We start from the raw sequence: 21,610 nt of genomic DNA on the forward strand, positions 1-21,610 counted from the left end.
GGAAGACAAAAAGCAAACGGAGGGGGAGGGAAGAAAGGCAGAGAAGGACGGAGAGGTTTTTTTTTTCTACTGCGAGAAGAGTAAACTCACCAAATACTCTGTAACCTCCGACTAAAGTAAGTCCATTTATATACGCAGCATGTTTCTACTTGAATAAAGCGTTAGACCGGCATTTCATTGAGTTAAATTAATTCACATCTGTGTCTGCAATCTGATTGCTAACTGTTGTAATTGCTGCTGAATGGCCTCATAATATAAGGTTTCAGCGCTGCTATTTGAGAAAGACGTGTGTGTCCTTTACGCGCACATTCATGCGGGCGCGTTGGATTTATTTATCATCAAATTGGGTAATTCCTGCAGCCGCTATACTAAACCACTTTACTTGATTTGTAGAAGAGTAATTGTTAAAAGAAATGAATGCTCAGCATCGGGAGAAAGGTCATTTTTCAGCGGGGAGTAGGAGCACATTGCCCCCCTACGCGTGCTTCCACAGCCACGATAAACTCCACTTAGATTTATTTTCCTCCGACCCAAAAGCCCGACGAGTCCTAATTTGCGCTCTATACATGGTAAAGTCCCCATTTGTTTGGAAAAACATCCCCGCCGCAGATTTGCGTGCCGATTCTGCAGATCGGTTGGAAGTGCGCCAAAAACATCCAGAAGAAAATGCTCCAAACTCAGTCTGCAGATGTTAATGAAAACCCCTGAAATTCACCATGCAGTTCAAATAACGGCAGATAGGTGTTATTTATAAGACGCTTCTGTAGTAATCACCCTCCTCGAAGTATATTTAGCGTTTTTATATTGGAGCCTAAAAGTAACTATAGTGGTAAAATAAGTATCAGGACCATCTACTTCAGTAAAAGCATACTGTAAAATACTTTACGTGTAAAGAGTTAAAGTAGGCTTCTCATTATGCAGGATGTCAACTGTCAGTGTTGTATTGTTAAATTATTTTACTTTTATGTTGTAGTTAGTCGAGATGTAGCTAGTATTACAACTGTTTCATGTACTGTTGATAACAATTCATCACATTTAATAAACTGATCACATGTTTATTATCTGAAAAGTTACTTCAGTTTACAACAAAAACTGAAGTAAATGTACTTACTTCCCACTGCTGGTAATACATATAGGTCTTGTATATATTTCCCTATAGGAAATCACAGTAATATTTTAGAATTAACTTATTTTGCCCTGTTGTGTGACATAATCCTCTTTATGTTATTTCTAATCAGCTGTCTGCTGTTACAGTGTGCAGGAGCCCCTTAAGGGGCCCATGATGAATCTGAGGGAACGATCAAGTAAAAATATATATATTACAGAAACTAATTTATTTCATCCCATTCATCTATGTTTTCTATTGTCTTGTGAAATACTGCATACTTTCACTTCCTTAGGCCTATAAACACACTTTAAATTAGAAATTAAATATCGGATACAGTCACCTCTCCATGCCCCTAGACGTGTAAAAATGAGTGAAATACTGGATACTTTAAACTTTTTAGACCTTAAAACTCCTTAAAATCCTGGAAGACAAAGATCACTGTTTACACACTGAGGTCATAACCTGAGATACGGGGTCACAAGCTGTAAAGGTTGGGAACCACTGTGCTAAAATACTGCTCCATCACATAGCTGCATGTAGGGGATTAGATATTAGAAACACTAAGGTCATGAAATTCTGGGTTTAAATTCTGGTGGAGAGATATAAATATCCGGGTATCAAACCTCAATCGTAATCAACTGAAATGTGTCTGCAGTAGAAGTATCGTGGCTTTAAAGCAGGTAACATTTCTACCTTTGGCCCATAATGAAAATAAGAAAAGCTTTTTATTCAACATTGAGCCATTTAGCAGTTTGATACGTTTAGTTGAAGAAAAAGTTCAATAATTTGGGTATGCTTATTCGCTTTCTAGCAAAAAGTAAGATGAGATAATGTATATATGGGAGTGGTATCAATCATTTAACTCACGGAATGAAAGCAAATAAGTGTACTTTTACAAAATATAAAGCAAAGTATTGATATATTACCCAAACTTAAGTATTTTACAGACTCATATTGATGTCTAACCTTAGTTCTACCAAATACTTAAGTCAAATATATTGAGTCTAAACTCACTGCAACGAACCTGCATAATCCACCATTCATACGTTTTTAATTGTCGAATGTGTTTAAAGTGTTTCTTCAACACTGTTGTCGAAACCTCCAGATTCTTAGAAAAAATAAAGACATGACCTCAGTGTCACGGCTGCATGATCGAATGTTTCAGTTTTGTGTGCAGTATCTTTTGGATACAGGAGTAGACATATGTATTTTTGACGAGATAAACTCTGACTTCCTGTCAGTGCTGATGATTGTACAACCACGGACACATCAACACTGATTTCCTTTATTCCCTCCAGAAAAGCCCCTTCCCTCACATCACGCCACATAAAGTCCCAGTAAAGTTTTGGTTTTAGGATTTATGCATGTCTTTTGGAGGGTAAATGCTGCCTTTGTTAAAAGTGGTAAACTGAATATTTTTAAAACAGAATTAATAAAGGGGACTAAAAACAACAATGAACTCGTCTTAACTTTTTTGGTTTTGACAGCTTTTTAATGCTTTTCAATATTCTGTCAGGGTTTATGATGATTTGTGTGCCACCAGATGCTTGAAAAACAGTAAATAATAACTCAGTTTAATAAAAATATACAGATGAAATGCTGCGTGATGCCTTTTAAGGCTATTCTGGTTTGGCTTCTCTGACACTTGGAGGAGAATGGAGGTGGTTTTACTGGACTGTCTGTCCCTGGTTTGCTGTTTTTAACAGTTTTTAGTTTTTTTTGTCTGGAACTCTTCCTGCTCCTCTCAGGCTGCGACTATGAGCACCTCGGGGCTTCAGGACACGAGCCGGCAGAATGTGAAGGAGCTCGACAGCATGAAGGAGTCCATCAGCGACATCATCAACCAGCTGCAGGACATCGACCCGACCAGACTCTCCTTCTCCCCTTTCCTGGACCTGGACACTCAGATCTCCTTGGCGCCGGTATCAGACAGTCCCGAGTCCTCGGTGGAGGAGCTGCACTCGTCCTCCCACTCCGTCTGCGGCTCCCAGCGCTCCCTTGAACCGCCACCAGCAACTAATCAGCCAAGGAGTGAGTTATTATTGTTTTTTACTGTCTGTCTGATGGAGCTGCAGGATTTGAGGGGAAGCCGGAACAAATGAACAAAGGCTGAAGATGACTTTGAGTCCAGACTGAATCCAAAAAGAGATGAGACAGAGTCAGGGCTGATTACAGCGGAGCAACAGTTAATAAGCATGTGCACAATAAAAGGTTGAGCAGATGTGTACTGTAGATCTACCTGCAGGAGCACATATCCACATCCATGCCTTGCATACAAGTTTTGATATAATAATAAACGTTATTTGTAGTGCTGGTGAGGACATAAGAACGCACTGTGTGGTGGTAGAAAACATCTCTTTGACTTTCAATTTTGCATTGACAGACAAAGTTCTTTGTTCCTGTTTGACAAACATTTCACCACTGCAACAGCAGCATATAAAGTCCATGTGGACCGGCTATGTGTATGACACATTAAATACTGTAATGAACTAACTTGGTAGGAAAAATAGTTTGAAACAGATATGAGACTAAGTTGAAGGAGTCTTAGAGTCTTTAGAGTCTAGAGTGCTGCAGAAGGGAGACCTCTGCAATGTGAAGTGGGTGAATGTTTGCAATCCTTCAACTTTTGGATGAACACCTTTGTAAAAGTTGAGAGAACATTTGTAGATTACTACAATTCCTCTTTCTGCACATTACCACCAGATTTTTGATGGACAGTGAACAATTGTTTCTATATAGTATATGATAATATAATATTTATTCATAAGGTACCCAATTATCAACCGGCCAGGGCCCCAGATCCCCAGAGACCCCAAAGGCTCTGAGTTCTCTGTCAATTGTTTGTCTTGTGTATTTGAATAATTGCTAATTTTGTTCCTGACTTTGCAACACTGAAGTACAATTTTCAACTAAGGTGCATCGTGACCTCATTGTGTGGTCCTGTACTAGAGGGTCTGGTTTCAGGACTGTAGTTATGTCCGTTCATATTGTCTTCATGTGGTGCATATTCCTGAATTACTTCAATCAAATATCACAAACTAATGACAAAAAGAAAACTTGTGATCATGTTGTAATATTCTTGCATAGGAGTACTGGTTGGTTTCAGTGACAGGGAACCACACGGTTGAAGGTAGTGTGAGATCAGTAGGGGCCCAACAGCATTTCACCTCCTACGGTCATCCTAATAGGTGAACGCAGCCATGTGCCCACCTCTCCAAAATGTTACATGAGAGACTTTGACATGCAGGAAGTGAATGATTGATTAGTGTGAGTCTGCAGTTGATGGCTCAGTGTCTGGTTTTGGATTGGGTATTAAAATGTGTTCTGGTTTGAACAGGCTCTGCTCCCTGCCACCATCAGCCCAACGACGACCTCCCAGAGGAGCCCCGAGGAGATCAGGCAGAGGAGGGGGAGCTGGATCCAACTCTTTCCAGTCCGATCATCACGGCGCACGATTTGGACGACGCCACGGAAAACTGCATCAGCCTTCCAACCCCCGCCTCTCAGGGAGACCTTCCCAACGGCACAGACACACCGAGATGGAGTCCAGAATCCACCAATCTGGACTGCACCGTGGACGAGGGTCGGCCTCTGATAGGTCCTCCGCCGGAGAGCGTGGAGCTGACTGTGTGGAGCTCAGAGGGGCGGGGAGAGACTTGCGAGGCCGCAGACGAGGCTTCAGATCGGGGACAGTGCTGCTGCCGCTGCTGCCAGTGTAAATGCTGTCAGAGCGGCCGAGTTCCTGCTTTCTTCTCAGTCCTGGCCTCTCTCCTGTGTGCAGCCGGAATCCTCTATGCACTCTATTTCTATGTCCCCATGAGACCCCCAGACTGCCCCGACATGGCCAGCCGCATCGTTTTCACTCTCTGCTGCTGCGTGGTGGCAGCCGTCCCAATCCTGCTTGGTATGCATCACAAACCTGCATGCTGACATAAATAAAAAACAGCCGCGTGAGCCCCACAAACGATGAGATAAAGATTAAGAGAGGATTTAGTTTGTCTGGCCGCCTCGTCGCGGAATGTTTCAATGTCTCCTGTCCCCTTTAATTTCATGCGCTTTGCAACCTCAGTGTGCAGCAGACGTCTCCCCGGGCCTCTGGAGAGAAGCATAATTTCCTTCTCCTGCACAAAGCTTTAAATGGAAACTACAAAAAGGGGTTGGCCGCGTCTCTCATCTCCCAGGCTGTGGCCTAATTGTTCAGAATATTTTAATCATTTTCCATCCATGGGCGACCAGATACAAGATGGCAGGTGGCAGAAACACCCAAGACCAAAGCCGGTCCAGATCATTTACCTCTCACCCACTTGTCAAGCTGAGGACAGTGAGGAGTATTTGCATGCAGGCTCCTCTGTCGGCCGGCAGTTGCTGTATTCAAATGAAGATTATTATAATGACAAAGTATTCTGTCAGACGAGATCAAGTGCAGTTAGGAGTTTTGTTTGTGGAAAGATGGCCACGATTCAAGACGCTTACTGACTTATTGCTCCTTTTTTTATCCCTTCGCAGCGATGCTCATGGGAGCAGCGTGCCAGTTCTGCACAGCCTCCTTCGGTCTGTGGGAGTCGTTTCCAAGGAGGCGGGCGGTGCACCAGCTGTTCGTCACGGCGTCCTTGGAGCAGCTACTCCTCTACATCCTCAACCTTGTGGTCATGGCCGCTTTACTGCCTCAAGACCAGCTGAAGTTGGTGCCTATTCTGGTCGTCTTGTTCATCTTTGGAAGGTGAGGCTCAAAAAAAGTCCTTTTGAAAAGGGCTCCTTCATGACTCTGAGACATGAAACTCAGATCAATTCACAATATAGAAAAGTGTCGTGTTAAGAAACAGCTGGCCACAGAGCAGCAGCACATATTGCCCATTTAATATGAAGAATGAAATCAAATCATTTAACATGGTTGTATTGGTACTTTTTTAAAAAGGTTTTCTGAATACCTCTTTCCCCTCTTTAACTGGAGTTTAACTGGTAATCTTGCTCTAAAAAACACCGTCAGGGAGGAGTTTGTATCAGTGAAGTTTGAACTTGATCTGATTTCCTGTTTTATCTTCAATCCTCCACAGGCTTGTTTACTGGATCAGCCTGAACGCGTGCAGCTCCTGGCGGGGCTTCGGCTCCGGCCTGACCGTCTTCCCGCTCCTTGCCATGGTGGCTCTCAATCTGTTCCTCATGTACACCCTGAATCTCAAAGAGCCAATTTTTGTCTCTCAGGACGTCCTCTATAATCAGGTCACCCCCTCTTCCTGGTTAGGGGAGACATCTCAGAGCCCGAGTGGCAAACCAGACATCCTACCCACAGACATCCTGGTCGCTCAGTGAGGAGGCGAGCTGCGCTTTCTTCTTTCAGAGGAGGAGATCTTTTCCCAAAATAGGCCATTCCTGTGGTTTCCAGTTCAGCACAGCAACACACGCTGCCACTATAACCTCCCAGTCTGTGACAGCTTAACTTGTATCTTTGCTCCTCCTATACAGGACCTTCTTTTGTGGATACATGCTTATTATCTGAAATGCAAGAGCTTTTTCCCTGCTAGTGGCGGAGGACGCCTTTGAACCATGCTGTAGTCTTAAAGCATTTGTCCTATTCCAGTGCCTATGTTTAATGTTTTGAACTCTGAAGTACTTAAAAGCTCTGCTATATATACGGCTCATTTGGTTTGACCTAAAAAACCACAAGCAAAGCAGCTGCAGTTGTCAGACTTTATTGTTATTTTAACTTGTCCAAAAAGTTTGTACATGATGAAGACAGAATAAAAGCCCTTTTTAACAACCTCTTTTCCAGCTAGTTTTCAGTTCCTTCGCTGACTTTGACCAGTTTGACTGAGCAGCTATTCTTGGAGAAACTGCAATGTGTGTTTTTAGTGCTGCGACTGTCATTATGTGATAACATAGTCTCGATGTTCTCTGGTTGCTTTCCATCTCCACCCTGCTGGCGTCCTCACTGCTGCTGCTGCTGCTGCTGCTCACTGGGTTTGTGGCGTAAAATGAGGCCAAAACAGGATGCTGAAGATGGCTGCACTTATACTTCTTTTAACCGTTTAATCACAGGAGATTAAAGAGCTTTCCAAATTACTTTAATTAAAGACAATTCGTTTGACATTTGTCAGCCTCAAATGCTACAGTGTCAGATAAAGATCGAAACGCGTCTCTAATAAACTTAGAGATGACTGTCTTTCTTTCACATGTGATTTAAATTTTCCTACGCAGCAGGTTTTACCAATTTGATACCCGTATAGAATATATAAAAATCTATTATTCTGCAGGTCAGACTAAGTAATCAAGTTTAAAGTTTGATCTTATCGCTTTGGGTAAAGCCATCGTATTTGACATTTTGTAGACCAGTGGTCTCAAACTACCTGGACCAGATCCAGCCCACAACACCAACTCACAAGCCCTCATCAAAGTTAATGAAAAACCAGTTATTATTAATATGTTATTAAATCAAATTTTAATTTGTAGTCTTTCTCTAATGGTATTTATCTTTGCAAAATCTGAACACTAAACGTGTTTGTTTTTATTTAAAACCATGTGGCAAGCTGTGCCTACATGTGCAACTTGTTACAGTGACAAAAATACATAAAGTAAAACAATAAAGATAGACAATCAATAGATGGGATAGCGCAGACACCAAAATGTCTTGTTAAACCTAAAACAAAGGACCTGTAGAACAGACAATTTAAAGAGAGGTGGATGATAGTTGTTTAATGTGATTGCTTCCTGTCTCATCTGCAGGTAAACAGCTGCCTCACTCCAGATATTCATACATACAGTATTGCATACTGCAGAGCAGGCTGGCAGAACGGAGAGGGATTGTGTAGGTAAAAGGTCTTCTTGATCCTGTTACACAATCTTCCTTAAGATGAGAGAATTTCTTTTAATTTTCAAGACAACTGGGTCAACTACTTTTTTTCCCAGCATTGAGTATGAATTTTCTCTCTACTGGAGATTTATTTTTGCCATTAAGGTCATATGAGCTCTCGACTCCTGTTAGAGACCAAGTCATTCATTAAACAATAATTGTCTGATTAATTGTACTCCATTAGTGGCAGTGCCAGGCTGCTCTGCCTGTGTTTTGCTAATTCACTTTGGCCTTGTGGGATTTAGGATATATTCTTTCAATTTAATATAAAGTCAGCTGTACTTCACTTCACATTCATCAGCTCCACTGGAAGCTGCCCAGTAAAACCACAGCCTGCCACTGTGCGGCTCATGCCTTGCTCAAGTGCTTTCCAAGTGAGTTTCTAAATGCATTAATCCTGATCTCCAGCTGTCAGTAGTCCATCCACTTTCTGCTACTGCACATCTGCACAAACGCTGTTTGTTCAAAATGTTCATAATTTGTCATTGACAGTAGCGCCTAGCTGTGTACACTGCTCAGTTTAGTTTTTCTTTAGTTTAAATACCTTTTAATATAATCATCATAGAGAAGTTTATTTATTTGAAAGAAATGCACTTTAAAAAGTCTGTTACATTACACCAACTTGCCCCACTGGAGGGAGCTCATCAGCTATAACAAAGACTATATATAATTTACAGTATCCAGACTGTCTATTTACCTATGTATGGCCAACATATAATGAAACAGATATCAATGTGTCAGTGTTGTCCAACTCATGGCTGCAGCTATCACTGAGGACAGTGAGGAAACATCTTCAATGTTGGTTCTTGGGAGTTTTAACAACTTGAGAAAATGTTAACCTTCCACAATTATATTACACCGAGTGTGTTTTGAGGCTGATTCTGACGTGTTATTATCCTGAGGCAATATTCTTCAATTTGACTAGTTAGCTATGATCTAAATACGTGTTTCAAAAGGTAAATTGATCTAAAAGTGTTCAAAAACCAGCCAAAAATTGCCAATATAACAGAATAGATCAATAGTAAATAAGATAAATATGAATCAGTATAAATAGAACATTTTAAACAATTATTTGTGGTATCTGGTCAGAATCTTGTGTCTTGGTTTACTTGTGTGAGCTCAGTATTTATCGAATGGGCCCTACTTAAATACAGTTTTACTTTCTATGAACAATGATTTGTGTGTATTTTAAATTGGGATTAAATAAGATGTTTTTAACCGGTGTGTCCACTGCTTCAGTGGAGAGTTTTAATGCACATAAGTCTAACTGCTTCAGGACATTTTCCAGACTGGATCAACTAAATGTATTGAGGATAAAATGGCTCAAATATGATCAGCTATCAATGGCGTTCAATACAAACCCCTACATTCTGAACAAAGACTCGTGACATGTTGATCTTCTGTGGTTTAGATAAACAGGTTGTCGACGTTACAACAGCGCCCTCTGCAGCTCGAGCTCATAACCGCACGGGAAGCAGTCTGACGTAACCAGAATCCTAAAGATGGCGGCGTTAGTTGGTGAGTGATGTTATGATTAAACGTACACGCTTTTAACAAACATTACAGTGTTTTCAGACGTATGCTACTTGCAGTACTTGGAAAGTTAAGCACATAAAGTTGCACTAACCAGAGGTTTGACTGCGTGGGTAATCGGATTTGTAACTTTTAGTGAATTCGCACACTGACCTTGCTCTGTCTACGTTAGCATGGCGGCTAACCAGGTTAGCGCTTACGTGAACTGAACTCCAGCTGCAGTCAAAAAGCAAACATTAGCGATCACACGGAACGACAGATGTCGTCTTGAAACTAACCGCAGTGTTTGTTTTCATCTACATTGTTGGTGGACTACCGCACTGAGTCTGTCATTAGAACTAGTGCGCGTCCTCCGCTATGGACACGGTTGTCTAACCAAGCTAGCCTTGAAAAGTGCCTTGTTTTTGGGGTTCACATCTGTATTTGTGAACATTATGTGCGTGAATATGTACCTTAGGGTAACCTTTAACATGTAGCATTCACTTGTGACTATTTAGATTATACTTAGGACAGTAGTAGTAAGTCTACTACTGTTGTTATTGCTGCTTCATAGCAAGGTAACGGGTTATGTCACACCGGAGTGCACCGCTGTTAACGCATCTTAAGTACTTATAATATATCTCTGTTATTATAAAATGTCTTCAGTCTGTGAAATGCTTTTATTTTGCAGCGCCTCGCCTGGCCTTGTTTGGCTGCTTTTCAACAAGGTAAGAACCTTCTAATCCTTAATCTCTTATCAAAACTTCATTTAATTCAGTGCTGTCCTGCGGCTGCTTTCGTAATACACCCTTTAGAGGGATGGCGTATGTCTTTCATACCCACATAAACACATGTATTACTCTGCTTTTGTACAAGTACAACTCATAGAATTCAACCTCAAGTAAATGCAGATTGTACCGCCAGAGAATATCCACCAAAAATATCATGTAACACTAATAAGTACATACAGTCTTTACTGTATCGAACTCCCTACCCAGTTTTAATTTAGTTAATTTCTTTGGTTATTTGATACGGTCAGATTATTTCCAATTGAAGATAATTGTGTTAATCCTCAATAAATGTGGAATTCACACCGTAGTATTAAAATATTGCCCTCTTGTGAAACAGCTTTTGGGGCTATCCCTTATTTCATTCACTGTTTAAGATATTTATACATCAACTTTACCCATTACCTCTTCTAATATTATTTTTTTTCAGGCCTATTTCAGTGTTTGCTGTTCACCAGAGGAGTCTGCACAACAGTGCAAAAAGCGGGAATACCACCACGAGGTGAGTTTACCAAATATACTCTGGTGTAAATATCAGAAAGCGGAACAGACACTCGGTAAGCTCTCTGCACACGGTAAAGATCCCCTCCGCCCTTCTGTCGCAGCGTGGTTCCAGTCAGAGAGAGCAGCACGGCGGTGGCAGCAGCCAAACCAGCAGCTGTAGCCAGCAGCAAGGGGGAGTATGCCATCACGAAGCTGGACGACTTGATTAACTGGGCACGCAGGGTGAGTCGATGAGAGGCTGTCGGCTCCGTTACCACCCACGTATGTGGGGAGTGAATTCATCACAGTCTGCAGTGTTTTTCTGTCCCCAGACGTGTGATGTGACTCCACTGCAGTGTATGACTGTTTGGTGTTGGTCTGAAACGTCACATGTAAATGGATCTCTTTGACTTTCAGCTTCAGATTGCCACAGGTCCTTCTTTTAGGCATCTGAATTCTATCTTTCTGAGGTTGTGAAGTATCTTGAGTTGAATACCAATGAACAGTATGTGTCAGAGGTCCGACACAAAGGGCAAATGAAAGAGTTGCTGACAAGCCAGAGAGTTGCTCAACTATGTAATGTAGCAACAACAACAATCTAAGACAAAGGACTCATTTCACAATCTGCCAAATATCAGCAGAGAGAATAACGTTGATATGCAGTTTATTGACATTTTGTTGTCGTATTGATGCATCTCTACGTATGCTCCTTGTTGGGTTTCAACTAATTGAACAGTGCTTTGAAGATGTGACTTTGGGTCAGAACCACGAGTGCCTGGATTAACGTGACTGCTCTGTGAGTGTGTTGTTGGCTTATTGCCGCTCTGCTGCCCTCTCAGAGCTCCCTGTGGCCCATGACCTTCGGCCTGGCATGCTGCGCGGTGGAGATGATGCACATGGCGGCGCCTCGCTATGACATGGACCGCTTCGGTGTGGTGTTCAGAGCAAGTCCCCGACAAGCTGATGTCATGATTGTGGCGGGAACGCTGACCAATAAGATGGCTCCGGCTCTGCGAAAGGTGAGGATGGAGGTGGTCTAACAGCAGCATCTTGCATATAAGTGTAATTCAATTTATCACGCTCCAAACACCCCAATCTCTGTCTCAGGTTTGATTCAAAGCTGGGAAATGAAGGAAGAACAATGTATAAACGCGTTTCTTTGCACTGCTCAAATACATTGACAGTTTCTCCCTCTCAGCCCGTTCTGTCGGCAGGATGGCAGCGCTGAGAACAGTATAGCTCTTTTAATGCTGGCTGGATTATCACCAGCCTGTCGCTGGATCGGTAGACTGGCGTGAAGCTGTCCTCCAGCTGAAATGACGGATTAGTTCTTCGTCAGACATTATATAAGAGTCACTGAACTGCTTCTTCTTTCCAACAGGTGTACGACCAGATGCCTGAGCCAAGATACGTCATTTCAATGGGAAGGTAAGTCAACAGCAGTGCGCCCTCCTCTTCCTCGGCTAATTTGTTTTATGCACCAACACCTGCCAGTCATCTATAGTCTACTCTGTATCCCGAAAGTCTCCACAGCTGATCTGATTCAACATATACTCTGTTTCTGAATGTTAAGCTTGTTGTTAAGTCCACTGTTCTTCTTTCTGCTTTATGGCCACAAGTATTCACATTAAATGTAAACGGTCGTACTGTCTGATTCCTACTCTGTGGTTTAGAGTTAGTCTAGATATTAACTATTTAATGCTGTTTTTAATTCCTGTGTATTGTGTAGTTTGTTGTTTTGCTGATTGTGTTTTTGTAAATGTTTGTTATTTTTCGGTCTCTCTTGGAAAAGAGATCTTTATCTCAATGAGACTGCCCGATTAAATAAAGATGAAATAAAACATGTTTCTTCTCCTCCAGCTGTGCTAATGGAGGAGGCTACTACCACTACTCCTACGCTGTGGTCAGAGGTTGTGACCGAATCGTACCGGTGGACATTTATGTTCCAGGTAATCTTTACTGCCCAATATGGAAATGATGAATTCTAAAAATTCCTTATAAACAGCAATGACAAATACTGTCCATTACATTTGGATATTTCAAACATACACTTGGCCAAAAGTATATTGGCAGCCTTGGAGTTCTGGATAAATCCTAATGCTACAGCATACAATGATAATAGTAATTCTATTATTGGTCATAGCTGTACTTGGATTATTAATAAATACTGGTAATATTAGTAGTACTTGTTTTCTGTCAGTGTATATATGTAAATACAGCAGCATTCATAATGTATAATACTATTGGACATAGTTGAGTCCTGTCATTATGCAGCAGTGTCTTGCAGACTGATCTATGTGCGTCATCAGCAATGAATTACCAGTTAATCAGATAGGAGAACTCTGCCGTCATGTCTCTGAGAGTTTAAATATCCCTTAAACAATAAGAGTTGCTCTGTCCTCAGGTTGTCCCCCCAGTGCAGAGGCTCTGCTCTACGGGACATTACAGCTGCAGAAGAAAATCAAACGTGAGAAGAAGTTGAAGATCTGGTATAGAAAGTGAATGTGTTATGTTTGCGCTTGTTTGTAAATGTTGTTTTTTGGGTTTCATTTGGAGTGCTGCTCCTCCTCCATGTAAAGCTGCAGGATCTTACCTGAATAAAACCATTATTGTAATTTACACACAGTGCACTGCGCCTTATTTTCAACCAAGCACAGCAGCGGCCACTCGCTTCAGTATTAATGAGAGCGTTTCTCTAACCGGAAAAACGTGTCACCCACCGTTTACATTATAATTAAACGTAAAACGAGATAAAACATCCTTGATTATCTTAAATATCGTTTTGAATAAACTGGGCTCACATGAAAATACTGTATTTCAACATCTGGTGTGTCCATTCTTTCCACTGTGACCACTAAAGCCACATTGTATCCACTAGGTGGCTCCTGTGATCACTAACGGACCTTCACTGGTCTGCGTCGACACTTACGTGGTTGAATGAATGTTGTGAGTTTGCTGATATTTAACTCAGAAGTCATTAAAATACTGCTAAAATACTATCCAAACCCACAAAGTGAAATACCAGAGCACCACGTCAAAGGTTGATTTCTGTTTGCAAAGCTGCAGTATTTTGTATTCTCAGCTAGAACTGGAAGCCATCTGCTATATTATATATGCAGAGAGAGAAAGCAGAGTTGCTTTTAAGCATCTTCAGTGTGAATCAACAGACTCGCCGGTTCAGTCCTCAGTGCTGTTGAAGGGTTCTTGAGTGAGACACTTGATTCCTTCTCACCTATTTGTTTTAAGTTGCTCTGAATGTGTGTGTGTGTGTGTGTGTGTGTGTGTGTGTGTGTGTGTGTGTGTGTGTGTGTGTGTGTGTGTGTGTGTGTGTGTGTGTGTGTGTGTGTGTGTGTGTGTGTGTGCGCGTGTGCGTGTGTGTGTGCGCGTGCGCGTGTGCGTGTGTGCGTGCGCGCGCGCGCTGGGATGGCTGTGCAGCACCAAAAAGATTAAATATGGTTGACCGTATATATATATATAGATAGTTGTGCGTATTGTTTTAATTTAAAATTCATGTTTTAAATATAGTTAACTTAGGTTAAAATATATCCCATGTACACGTTCAAAATGGTGATGTACATCCCTGTGTGACCGGTGGTTACGCCGCCATCAGCCAGTTCCTCCAATAACGGTTGTTTGTAAAACGTCCTTGTTGACCTCTTGTCATTGATGATTACCGTACTGGTTAGAGGTTGATTGACTTGTGTGTTTTTTTTGTTACACTTTCTGAATGACTTCAGACTAATCTTTAGCTTTGCTTTACTACAATTATCTGTATTTGGTTAAGATATTTGCTGATGCCGATATATCTGATATGTTCTAAAGATAATGGTTCTCTAAAAATACATCACGTCAAGGAGCAAAAAACACAAACTACAACACAGTTTAGTCAAATAGCGGCAATAAAGACGGTAACACCATGGCTTCATTATCACACCAGCACATATCAAACATATTGGTGCTTGTGTATCACAAGAGACCCAAATCTATCACAATAGATAGATAAAACCTACTTTTATAGATTTTGATATCTAATTGTTTTGTCTATAAAAGAAAGATTATGAAAATGTTATAGTTTCCCATGACCCTAGAAGGCATCTTCACATTCCTTGTTTTATCTGACCAACTGTATAAAAACATAAAACGTATTCAGTTCGCTACCAAATATGAGGAACAAGAAAAAGCGAATCTTCACATTTGAGAAGTTGAAAACAAAGAATATTTTGACATTTTTCCTGAAAAATGTTTTGGCTTCAGCTTACCCTCTTGGCTGTAAGCTCAGTTTCTGCCTGCTCATATTTCTCTGTGAGACTGTTGACTTAACTTCTTAAAATATAACAGTCATGTGCTCATGATTCACATCTGAGATCCACCAGCTGCTGTAGTTTCCCACCTGACTGCAGCCTGGTGTTGCATCATCCATCCATCTTATGATTCATGTGTTCTCACCAGGTGGTAGCTTATTCCCAGTGTTCAGATAACATGCACTGTTATCTACAGCCATACATTAAACAGTGTGCTGCACTCTGTGTCCATCTCAGTGGACTATTTAACAGCTGACGTATTGTTTTAATGAAGGCTTTTCATTAGGCAACTCTTTTTCGAGGCGCATGACAACAGTGTGTTGTGCGTATTGTCAGTTGTCTTATTCTCACTTTACAGGTGTGTTGTAAACTAAGTAAAAGAAGAGATTTATAAAGTAAAAACTGCACACTAAGTTTGAAGAAGCTCATTCCTGACCAGTGGTGGTATGCAAGTAAAAGTACTGTATTTAAAATGTATATATACTTCTATCTTAGTGGAGTATTTCCATTTCATGCTACTTTATACTTCCACTCCACAAAATCTCGGTGGTAAATATTGTACTTTTTACTCAACTACATTTATATGAAACTATCTATTAGTTGTTGTTTTTTTTTAAATCAACACATTATGCTTACATGATATGATGCAGTACTGTACTACTAATCTACCCCTATGGTATAAAAAGTGGCTCCATCGTGACAAACTACAACATTAAAATGCTCTTTCATGTATCGGCTATTGATAAAAAGAATAATATTTGATAATAATATAACACTGAAAGGAGCTGTTCTGCACACGGAGTACTTTTACTTTAAAAACATTTTGCTGATAATACTTTTGTACTTTCAACTAAGTTACATATTTCAAAACTTTCACATGTAATTTTAGACTATGTTGGGCTTTAACATAGGTAAAGGATCTGCGTAATTCTTCCACCACTGCTCTTGACTTAATGTCTGCTGATCAAATATACGTTGATTCAGCATTTCATAGACAAATTCCCACAGGAATAACACGAGTCTGCCGTGTTTAACATTGAGAGTAGAGAAGACTTTCTGAAGTTCATGACAACTATGCATTTAAGCATCAGTGATATATTTTCTGGGTGATTTAAGACCTGAAAGAAATGAGCCTCATTGGGGTGTAAATGCATTTTTGGTGGTTTCAGTTTGCCGTTGTCACACATATTTGCTGCTGTGAAGAATAAAGTGTATCAACGCAGTGATAAAGCACAGTCCGCAGCTACACAACGGTACTAAACAAACAAAACTACAACTCAAATCAAGAAGTTAGTCGGTAAAGTTTGAAATTGAAACCACATGGGAAAAGAAACAAATGCAATACATGTATAACAAATACGAGCACCTGTAATCTGAGTTGGGATGGACTTGTGTTTATTGAAAATATGGCAGACAGTGAAATAAAAAAAAAGCTTCTAGCACCATTTTCAGACTTTAGTCCTTGACGATGGTTGGAGTGATCATCTTATTGAAGGAATAGTATTTGCATTCGGTGGGTGGAGCAATGTCCATGGTGGTGGTGCTAATCTTCTCCTTCTTGAAGCCGGCTTGGAGCAGATGAGGCACCTGGGTCTCCTGAAAATCATTAACAGACAGAGTTGGTGATTGTGAGGCGGCTCGCTGGCTTTATCGGGCGCGCTAGTCCTGTTTATTTTTGACCTTGCGATTATCGCAGCCTGTAACACAGGTTGCACTCAGCTCAGCCCTGATGGAGACGGGCGCTCGGCGCTGTGCACCATGGATAAATATTAAACGCTAAAGTCTAAACAGTCCTATTGAAATACACGTCTCTGTTGAGACAAGCATGTTGATGATTCACAGGCACGGATACCACAAATACTGATAGGCCTACTGTATGTATTATGACTGTTAGTATTCAGTAACTTCAACCCGTCTTATGAAAATGTTTGAAATAACTTTGATGACAATAACTGTGTCCCAATTCTACACTGCATACTATTTTAAAGCAGGTTTTTATGTATGTCATGCATTCATAGTGGAAAAAGTCAGTTTGCATGAAAATAAATTGTGTTTGCTGTTGATGGACACTATTTTCCCACAATGCACTGCACAAAGGAAATGTAGGAGCTACTCACATCTCCATAACATTACAATAAATTGCAAATGTTGGAGAAACAGCTTCAAAAAGTTGGAAGAACACAAACAAAAGTATTAAATCTTTGGAAAAGACATTTAAATGGCAGTGACCTTCTAAAGTCGCAGTTTAGTTGACTTCCTACAGTGCAGCTATTGTATCATTTCTTGTCAGTATAATAATGGTGAAATATGTTGATTTCTTTTATGCCAAATGGAACACTATGATGACTAGTATAAAGTACATACTGTATACAATAGTTTGGGATTGGGACACAAAATGTTTTGGTAGCATCACTCAGACTTTTTGTCTCCCCTCTAACGCCCGCCATGTAGTGACTTTACTTCTACAAAACTTCTATTGCAGAGAAAAAGTATGGATGGAAACTAAGAAAACGCACAATGCAGTAACACAGAAGGTTATACAGTTTCAGATGAGTTGAATTTATTTTCCTCGAGGGCGTAATGAAGGGGACCAACCTCAAACATCTTCTCGATTTTGTCGTATTTGGTCTTGAGCAGCTCGCCCCAGGAGGTCAGGTTGCAGTAGGTGAGGACGCCGCCGGACTTCAGCAGCCTGTGAGCGTGACCCTGCAGAGACAAGCGGACCAAATCAATCAGTCCTTCAGCCCTGTAAGGATACGACCTGAAGAAGACTACAGTATGTGCACCACACAATAGCTCAATACTGAAGTCATTCATACTGTTTATTCATACGTGTTTTCTACTGTTACGCAGTATCTTCAATCCACTTTTCATACAAACAATTCCAAGATTATCCTCCTACAGAATTGTAATTTTTTCAGGACTCTGTGTTACTTACTGCAGTGTTTTACGAGGATTTTAACTACTTACCTTAATGAAGTCAAACTGGTGAGTGTGCCATGTCTCCTCTGACAGAGGGTATGTGTCATAAAGGATACCTGAGAGAGGAAGGACACAGTGTTAGCAGAGTGCATACAACAACTAACTCATTCTGTTTTCTATGTGTGTGTGTGTGTGTGTGTGTGTTGTTTATCGCTTCTTAATATTTTGAATCTGTCAAGTGGAATGGGACAATGTCTCAGAATGTGTTCGTCTGTTCATCAAACACGAGATCTCAGACAACAGTGGCTAAAGTGTTGAGGACCTTGGAATGGATTATGCCTCCTCACACTGACTTTCAGCAATCAATAACTTAAACTGAGTGGCATAACCAGGGTTCAGTAAAGTTTTATGTATCCTGATGTGGTAACAGATACTCGTCAGAGTTTGATGAAGGGATGAAACGCTCTCACAATGTTGTTGTGGTGTTTTAAAAAAAAAAATGCTTTCTAGACAGATTTCTTTGATTTATACCAACTGTCTGCTCCAGTTGTCTTCAAAACATAGTGAACCGTAAACTCAAATCAAGCAAAACCGTGAGCTGAATGTCTGGTTTGATTTCTTACCATCAAAGTGGTTATCTGGCAGGGTGGGAACAACGTTCTCCCAAAGGCCCTTCAGAGGGACGACCTGCAGCAACAGAAATGCCACCTTCACTCATCTTCACTGTTAAGTACGGTAACTGTAAACTAGACGTGTAAACGTGCAACACCCGCAGCTGTGATTAACAACACAGGCAGATAATATTGGCAGTTGGATCTGCTGACCTTATGTGGCTGAGCCTTGGCCCAGTTCTCCAGTCTGGCGAAGACGCCGTCATTGCACTCGATGATCCAGTGCTCCTCGATGGGGTAAGACTCAATCTTGGTAGCGGCGATGGCCATGCCGAAACCGATCTCCAGAACACGACCGCCTACCAGACAGAACACAACAAAACGATACGATGAGAATACGTACATCTGATTAATCAACCAATAATTACCAACTGCTGATTGTCTATGAAACACTGACATTCATTTCCCATCGACGGTTAATTCTCACACTAAGGAAGGAAGCAGGTTGTTGGGGCTCAGCATTATTTTTGAGTCATTGCTCTTATGGACTATCAAGACCATAGACCATTTTTGTAGTTTGCGGTTGAGGTTTTCTCCCTCTGTGGGGTGTGGAGGGAAAGCCAGTTGCTTGTAACATGTGGTGCGACAGTAAAAGCCAAAGGGTTTCATTTCCTTTCAGAGAAGCATATAAATAGATGAGGGGTAAAGGCTACTTGTTGTTGCTTGACCCCTTCATGATGATTTACTGAGCCATTAATCCGCCATTCAGTGTAATATTCACACTTTAATTTCATTAGATGTTGTATATACTCAAAGAGAAGTGAGAGCAAACTGCATGGAGCTGAAATGTGCTGTTTGTTTTAAGTGCTACGTGTCTCTTTCATGTGAAATTCTCATGTTGTTTCTGTTTTGCTGTTACGTCTGTTGATTTGTTCTTGGCCTGAGTTTCATCTGAAAAAAGATTTTAATCTTAATGGGACTATCCTGGATAAATAAAGGTTAAGTAAAAAGAATAAATTATAAATAGTTTAGATATGGCCACAGACACTCGTGACAGGAGATTTTTTTCGCATTTGCATTTTTATGTGCAAAAATTATATTTCACATCAAAGTTGTCAGACAAAAAATACCAAAAAATATATGTTTTCTATCTGATTTAAAAAATTAGGTTGAAATCTGAAAACTGACCACTGCTTCAAATGAACGTGTCTTGTCACAAATGGGGTTTGCATGTCAGTTTTGTCTAAGGGATCTCAGTAAATGCTGAAACAATCAATTTGAACTTGCAATTAAGAATTTATCCGAATATATTGTGAATATGTTGTGTGTGCTGGGTTATACAGCATACACGACAGTTGTACAGTGTTGTGCAGACAGTTTTAGTGCACATGCTTGTCCCTTCCCATATGTCGGCAAGGGTGTGTGGATCAGTCTATTTTTTTTAAAGCTCAGAGCAGATGAGCTGTTTCCCCTAACTTCTTGGCCTGTTCCCATGAGTAGAGAAACAGCTGCTGTAGTACTCACACAGCACTGAGCGCCATGCTGCTCACACTCTCACACGTGTTCTCCAGGTCATTCAACAAAATACTAAAGAAAAGGTTAAAGTATGTGTTAAAAAACACAATTACCCTGGTACAAACATTATCACACCTTGTTAAGTATCAACCAAATCTCAAAAATCAAAACACTACTTTCATGAATGCATTTCATGTTATTTTTTAATTTACAATATTTTAGGGCAAACGGTGTACGCAAGTATGCAATATGCATAACAAGTACAGCTTATTGGGAATAACATACTGGTTTTCTGTGTATTGAGGATACAGATTATTCACCTGACAGCTACATTTTAAATGATATAGTATCATATTAACGGCACATTTATGTCTGCAAAACTAATGTATATAATTAATGACATTAACTTGTTGTTATACTTATAAATGTCCCTCACAAAACGGCTATTTAGTGGCAGGAGTCCCTCATCAGAAGCACAGTCGTTCATCACAAAAGTACGGTGTCCGATAACGGACCACGCTTCGCTTCCCTGAAACTGCGACTTTTACCTTTTGAGGCCGCAACGGTCGACAGGGAATGCATGTACGGGGTCTCCCAGCGTTCCATCACGGGTTTCCCCATGATCTCCAGGTGTGTGTCGGTCTCATTGTAGCCGGCGCTAGCGTCGTGCCAAGAGGGCTTACAGTCCTCTCCCTTGCAGAATATGGGCTGGGCTGCGGTGCTCATTTTGTTTTGATATGGTGGAGGCAGTGGTGGTTGTTTGGTTCTGCAGACTGTGTCTCCGCACGGAAGAGGGTGAAATGCAGGAGGCGGCAGTTTATATCGGGCTCAGTAGTGCTGACACCGCGTAAGTTTCCACTACAGGTCAAAGGTTCGCACACATTCCCAGAGGGGCGAGGAGGCGTCCAAGATCCTTTGTAGAGAAGATGATTCACTATGCGGTAAATAACTGGCTCCTTCCTCATGCAGTGAACATGCCACACTAAGAAGCAGCACAGATGCTTTACCACAGTTCCCAAGTATGCCCAGTGACGCCTGACAGGAAGGTTCTGGATTTGCACGTTTGCAAGTACAATGTGTACACAAGCCAAAAAATGTGTTTAATATGTATGATATTTAATCATTAAACAAAAATGCAGGAGTTTATAACCTGCTCTTGCAATGCTCGTAGCAGTCAATGCATAGCTGGTATTTGTATTTTATTTATATTTTTTAGTACTTTCTAGAGCTCTGAACCATGAAGGCATCGTTGCATCAGGCTGTTGTTATTGTTTAAAGCTGCAATAAGGAATGTTAAGCACTACTGGGTGTGAGGACTCAAGTCACTGTGAGGTTAACAGCATCTACAGAATCTAATAAAACAAAAATGACAAACTACTCCTTTTAAAAGAAAAAGCCTATTTGTTAATTAACTTCAAAGATTGTTCACAATGCTCCAGGTTAGTTGTGAACTGCATCACGCTTCATTTAGCCTTCTGTCTTGTTAAGCGGTGTTTCTTGTTTGGCGTAGACTGAACTAACAG

At 40.9% G+C, this 21,610-nt stretch overlaps 3 protein-coding genes across 3 annotated transcripts; 2 read left to right on the forward strand and 1 right to left on the reverse strand.

The window, feature by feature from the left end:
- The first annotated feature begins 6 nt into the window (after window positions 1–6).
- On the forward strand, window positions 7–6,777 carry LOC306694591 (uncharacterized protein). The gene is made up of 5 exons (XM_079157497.1): window positions 7–116; window positions 2,857–3,139; window positions 4,446–5,012; window positions 5,615–5,828; window positions 6,163–6,777. Exons 2-5 carry the CDS (start codon window positions 2,866–2,868, stop codon window positions 6,416–6,418), a joined length of 1,311 nt encoding a protein of 436 aa, XP_079013623.1. The 5' UTR covers window positions 7–116; window positions 2,857–2,865; the 3' UTR covers window positions 6,419–6,777.
- A 2,652-nt stretch (window positions 6,778–9,429) lies between these two features.
- ndufs7 (NADH:ubiquinone oxidoreductase core subunit S7) lies at window positions 9,430–13,359 on the forward strand. The gene is made up of 8 exons (XM_079158596.1): window positions 9,430–9,473; window positions 10,159–10,195; window positions 10,686–10,757; window positions 10,861–10,981; window positions 11,578–11,757; window positions 12,120–12,166; window positions 12,599–12,687; window positions 13,143–13,359. Exons 1-8 carry the CDS (start codon window positions 9,458–9,460, stop codon window positions 13,238–13,240), a joined length of 660 nt encoding a protein of 219 aa, XP_079014722.1. The 5' UTR covers window positions 9,430–9,457; the 3' UTR covers window positions 13,241–13,359.
- Window positions 13,360–16,410: 3,051 nt separating this feature from the next.
- gamt (guanidinoacetate N-methyltransferase) lies at window positions 16,411–20,899 on the reverse strand. Its single transcript, XM_079157418.1, has 6 exons — window positions 20,636–20,899; window positions 18,786–18,931; window positions 18,585–18,648; window positions 18,010–18,077; window positions 17,635–17,745; window positions 16,411–16,635 (listed from the first exon to the last, which is right to left on the reverse strand). Exons 1-6 carry the CDS (start codon window positions 20,811–20,813, stop codon window positions 16,495–16,497), a joined length of 708 nt encoding a protein of 235 aa, XP_079013544.1. The 5' UTR covers window positions 20,814–20,899; the 3' UTR covers window positions 16,411–16,494.
- Window positions 20,900–21,610: the final 711 nt, after the last annotated feature.

The sequence above is a fragment of the Pholis gunnellus genome, assembly GCF_910591455.1.
Source record: "Pholis gunnellus genome assembly, chromosome: 4".
NCBI lineage: Eukaryota > Metazoa > Chordata > Actinopteri > Perciformes > Pholidae > Pholis > Pholis gunnellus.